Source organism: Peromyscus leucopus, chromosome 12 (genome assembly GCF_004664715.2).
Source record: "Peromyscus leucopus breed LL Stock chromosome 12, UCI_PerLeu_2.1, whole genome shotgun sequence".
Taxonomy (NCBI): Eukaryota; Metazoa; Chordata; class Mammalia; order Rodentia; family Cricetidae; genus Peromyscus; species Peromyscus leucopus.
Window position 1 is genome coordinate 41,978,950 of NC_051073.1, and position 6,000 is coordinate 41,984,949.

Sequence of the window (6,000 nt, forward strand, 5' to 3'; positions counted from 1 at the left end):
CAATTACATTTTGAAGACTTTATAACAGTGTGTGCGATTCTTACAGGTTCCCTGAATGTGCCTCCCTTCCAGCTGAATGCCATCACCAGCTCCCTGATATCAGGAATGGTCATTCTGGGAGTCATGAGCTTCGCCCTCCTCTTGTGCTCACTGACCCTGCTACACAGAAAGGGATCCAGCAGCTTGGTGTTGAATGGTGTGAGAAATCCTGTGTTTGAGTGACGAGGACTGGTTCTCCCAGAAGACTTCATTGACTACCCCATGGGACTGTGATCAGAAATCCATCTAAATTGAACACCAGCCACATTTGAGATTTTTTTTTTTTAGTTTAGCTTAGGCTGTAGCTCATGAGGGTTAAGATAGTGAAAGAATTTTGATGCTGTTGCTACTGCCACTGTGTAGGTGGCCAACCCTATTTTCCTATCAGCAATGGGAACATTGACAATAAATACAAATATTCAGGATGTAGATATTAAAAGGTCAGTTGTTTCTCACTTTATTTGTGATTTCTGTAGATTGTTGATGTAAGAGGTAAATGTAAGCACAGGGGAAAAATGAATTTGTTGCATTTTCTGCTACGTAGTTAAGCCCAATACAACAATATTAAATTGTGTATCTGTTCCCAAAATGGAAGTTACTTTTGTTTTATTACAGGTAATTCCAGCTTAAGGCAACATTTTAATGGGGCACCTGAGATTTAACTACTATTTCTATTGACTTACTTGTGTCATGGGTTGATTTTTATTCCTGATGACATTTATTTAAAAAGAAAACACCAAACAAAACTAAAATACTCTTGGGAAATGCATTTGTAAAACAAATAGTAAAAGTATTTGTTAATGTCCAAAGAATACAGAGTGTCCCAAAAAAACTTATTCTTTTGAATACAAATGGCTGTGAGACCTTGGTCCTGGTCCATATGAGAACATCAGTACAGGTTGGTCCTTCTGCCAGGTGAACACTCAGCTTCTGTGTGTCCAGCATCAAGGGCACTATGGAAAGGCTATTCTTGATTTAGAAGTCATTGCATAAGAAGAGGACATTGTCAGCACCATACAAGCATGATGTTCCCATTAGAGTTTTCTAACAAGCCAGCATCCTTTTTATCCCAGAACAAAGAGGACATGCAGATCAAGTGAACTTTGCAGAACATTTTAGGAGCCAACATAAAAATGCCATTCCTTTGTCCTAAGCTTTTTATGACAAGTGGGGAAATAAATGGTCCAAAGGGGCTTTCTTTATAAGATGTCATTTTCTTAGATGTGATGTTCAGTATGGAATGAACAGTAGCTTCCTCTAGTATGAAATAGTGAGAGCATTTGATCCTTTAACAGTTTTGCAAAAATATTTTAAATCCTATTTTTAAACAATACACGTTTAACACAAAAGCAATATAAAAGTCACAGTGATTTTTTTTTATGTTCAAATTATTCCCGCAAGTGAACAAATATTTTATTTATTTAATTCAATGACAAACACCAAAGCCTGGTTTGTGCAGCTACTGGTAGTGCTGTGTTAACTGTAGAAATCTGATGTCCCAACTATCATTTGTGACCCATTATTCAGGACAGATTTTAATATGCAATATATAAATCAATATTCCAGTTTTAGATTTGCTTCAAGTGGCGTATGTACACTGCAAATTAATATAATAATTAAATCAACCACCAAGTTAAAGGGCCGCCCTTCCTCCAATTTGCTTAAATATTTCAGGAGCAAGTGTTTATATTACAATAATTAGCTATATAATTACCTCAACTTTCCTATTTCAAGGTGGGAGCACAAAGCGAAATAGGATCAGGAAAAACAAATCCTGGATAATTTCTTCAACATTAGACAAAAATTAAATCACTTAAAAAGTCAATCTTGTCTTTGATTCTGCCCTCCATCTGTGTTAACATGATTAGCTGTCCATCACATTGTATGACCCTCTGTGTACATGGACAGTACTGAAATACTGTGATGAATCTATCTCAGACGCCCGGGGTAAGTAGGTGTTCAAACTTAAGCTCTGAGAATATGACACTGGATCACTGAAGCTGGTTTGTGTGTTTGAATTTTTGCCTTTGGAGGACTAAGAGTGCTTAGTTTGAATGGATTGCTTCAGCTTTTGACCTTTGAATCCTACACTTCATTTCATAGAACTAAATAATCAACACACATCGTTTTGGAAACAACTTAAGTCTCATATTACCTTTTGCTGCCCTTTTATCATGAATGAGAGAAGAAGAGCTATAAAGCAATTAGCAAGATTCATTTCATTCAGCTTTCCCTCACAATCCCCAAACTGTAGGTTCTGTTTAGTTACACTCAGTTTTTTATTTGGTTTTTGTAGTGGGAAGGCCTTATAAATATGTGCAAATGTCTTTTCAGTTTTAATACCTCAAACTGTTTTTTTTTTTCCTGAGCGTCAGGGGTAAGGTCTGATGACATGTACAAAATTAATAAAATAATTATAAATGAGTATTTTGAAAATATTACTTGTTTATTTAAGATGATGTTTATTTTTCCTACTCTCTGTATCCTTATTTTCTCACGAATGCTGAGAAAGAGTGACTCTAAACTAAGCTTCAACATGGAAGGAGGGTGATATCTATAGACAGATGAAGTCTGTCCTAGCAGCACCTAGTACCTGGCCACTGGTCTGATTTGGGGTTCCTTCACTAACATTCCGTCAGGAAGGATCTACCCTTTGCCTGGAGCTTGAGCTCTGGCGAAGATGGACTTTCATACTTTGGTGGGTGTAGTAGAAGCTGGAAAGGAAAGGAACTCAGCTTCTGTGTGACTACAGATCCACCAGGTTCCACCAGGCATTCTTCCACCCTAGGGAAGGCAAAGAAGTGACACAGGATTAAAGAGAACTCCTTTTCAGGACTCAGGGAGAATCCATTCTTTCTGAGCATGGTGTGGACTTCTCTAGTCCTGGGAATTAGCTTAGGGAGCACCACTGCTATAAGAGTTCTTGGGGGAGATGTGGAACACATAACATCACTCTGTGTAGCCTTGTAGCAGTGAGCCATCAGAAGCCAGACCAGAAGAGAAGTTAAAGGGTAATACCTGATGTGAAGATATATAAAGCATAGTTTCTTGAATTCTCACATTACTTGGCCAGGGAGAATTATGAGAGAATGGAGAACTTGAACATATATACTTTCATTCTATATTAATAAGTAAAAAAATAAAATAAGCTAACCATAGATCAGTTGCTTTTGGCAATGAGACTATTCAATTATTTGCAAGTGGGGAAAACTTTAACACAAACCATATTGTAGCAGGGATTGTTAAAAAGGTCTTGTTAGTAAAAACAAACCTGGAGCCAGGTATTAGGGTGAATGCTGGAAGATCAGAGAAATAGAACAAGCCACAGACACCTCACCTTGCCAATTTCTCAGCTGATCCTGTTTCCTCAGACTGGAAGCCTCTGCGTCCTCATCCAAATGGATCTCAGCTGAACTGCTGCTAAAAGCTTAATAAGGCTCTGGTTCCTGGTCCTCATGCCTTATATACCCTTTTGTTTCTTGCCATCACTTCCCGGGATTAAAGGCTTGAGTCACCATGCCTGGCTGTTTCCAGTGTGGCTTTGAACTCACAGAGATCCAAATGGATCTCTGCCTCTGGAATGCTAGGATTAAAGGTGTGTATGCCACCATTTTCTGGTCTCTATATCTAGTGGCTGTTCTGTTCTCTGGACCCAGATAAGTTTATTAGGGTGCACAAAATATTAGGGAACACAATATCACCACACTATATTAATTTATACATTGGAAAAGAACTTTAAGACTTGGTTAGCAAACAAAACAAATGCAGGGATAAGATTAAATATTCTATAAATAATGATGCACAAGAATAGTATTTACATACAAAATAGAAAGTAATGTGATGTTTTTTATATATATATATATAATAGAAAGTTATATAATTCATAAAAAGAAATTGACATGTACTTGTGGAATCTGAACAAGTACAAAACCTGCTGTAGGGAAGGTGAGTTCCAGGGAGACTGATGGTGTAGCTGCAATCAGAAAACATAACCCAGACCCAGGAAGAATTAATGTCTCACATCAAGTCAAAGGCAAGACAGAAATAAAGTCAAAGCTTGAAAGTCAATAAGGAAGGAAATTTTTCCTCTTGCTTTCTGTTCCAGTCAGGCTCTGGACTGATTGGATGTATCACATAAATAGAAAAGTCCCTACTAAGTCTGGGATATTAGAAAATGCCTGCATAAAACATGTTAGGAAATTTGACAACACTGTTAGAGTAGTTTAAAATGCTATCTAGATATAAGGGATCATGAGTAGAGGATCCTAAATTAGTTCTTGGAGAATAGAGACCTGGAATTGTTGATAGCTATTACCTTTATGCTACAAGATGCAGCCCGTCTCTGGCACAGGCTCAGGGTAAATGGAAACCAGATAAAACATTATATTTTCATGTTTGTGAGCATGCGTTGCCTGACAGCTTTTGGGCAAACTGTATCAAAGCTGGAACAGCTAGACACTAGTGAGTAATGTAGGAGAAATGAAATAGCCTGGACTAATGTACTTTTCTCAAACAGAAAGGAAAGACTTGGTTTGGGCTGGGGGTGGGGCTGTGCCCATTTGTACTAGACCTAACACTTAGAAATTCCCGCTAAGTGTCTTCATTTTTAAACCCCCATGAAGGGAAATTGAGAATTATGATTGTAAGCTCCAATTCCCTTATTCTTCAAGAATCTGGATATTTCTTTCTTTACCTACGTTACCAACATGACTACCTCAATTTTCCCCTTCATTTTCTATGGGGAAGAGAGAAGCTCTGCTGTGGTGTGTTGCTGCAGTCGAAAGCAGGGGGGTCCATGTTTTGAGGTTCGGTTTCATTAGGAGCAAAGCTGTTTTAGCATTGCACAAGACAGAATCCATTTCTACCTTGTTTGTTAGGCTAATCAACTTAACAGAGTAAATTCTGGAAGAGTGGTGCTTAGCAATTGTCACCTCTGAATCAAGGGTGTGTAGGTCATGAAGCCGTCTCTTCTTTCTCATGTAGCTTCCTTTGCACCTGTGTTTTTAAAGTTGTGAACAATTGACTTCCATAGAAATTTGCTTTAGAGAAAATAATGTTGTTAGTAATTATTTACTTATTGGGAATTAGAATCAGCCTATTATTTAAAAGCTGTTATTTTTATTTTTTTTACCGTAGAGGTGTAGTAGACAGAGAATAAAACACCTTGTTGTTTTTGAAAGAAATTGAGCCCATTTGGAATGTAAAAAGACAAAGCTCGTATTTTTAGGTATCTCACATCAACCTCTGAGTATAATATGGAGCAAAGTTGATTAACTCTCTCTCATTAAAGTGTTCTTAAATTTTTAATTCCTTCTAGTTTGTCAATGGAACATACATACACACACACACACACACACACACACACACACTTTCTTAAATGATTTGTGTCTCTACAGCTGTAACACAATTTCATTAAAAATATAACAAATAGCATGGTTAAATCAATAGAATGGTATGTTTATTTAATTAATATACTGCTACAGAAGTTCTTTTCTAGGCTAAAACAGTGTGCACACATTTGATGTTACAGTCACAGTTTTATCTATGAAAAAAAATTGCCTTCCACTACCTCACTGGCTTCCAAATCCATTGATTCATCTCTGTAGGTTTGCATTTTGCCAACCTAGAAGATGTCTTCCCAAACTTATTTCCATTTTCTTTGTACTTATACATTGAATTGTTTATTCAATGTGCTGGAAAATCAATGTAATTATCTATCTATCTATCTATCTATCTATCTATCTATCTATCTATCTATCTATCTATCTATATCATCTATCTATCAACCTATCTATCTATTTTTCTATCTAGCCATCAATTTTTTCTATCATCTATCTATATCAAATTACACACATATGTATATATATATATATATATATATATATATATATATATATATATTACATATGTCTGTGATTTGAATTAGAAAAATAGAGCTGTAGTTTGAAAAAAGTATTTAAA

The 6,000-nt window shown here is 36.5% G+C and overlaps 1 protein-coding gene across 1 annotated transcript in view; it reads left to right on the forward strand.

Annotated features, from left to right (window-relative positions):
• The window catches only part of Zpld1 (zona pellucida like domain containing 1), a 58,724-nt gene extending 57,257 nt beyond the window's left edge, over positions 1-1,467 (forward strand). Inside the window, exon 12 of the mRNA XM_028867554.2 lies at positions 47-1,467. Coding sequence (XP_028723387.1) covers positions 47-222 — 176 coding nt within the window. The 3' untranslated portion in view covers positions 223-1,467. The remainder of the gene's footprint in view (positions 1-46) is intronic.
• The last annotated feature ends 4,533 nt before the right edge of the window (positions 1,468-6,000 follow it).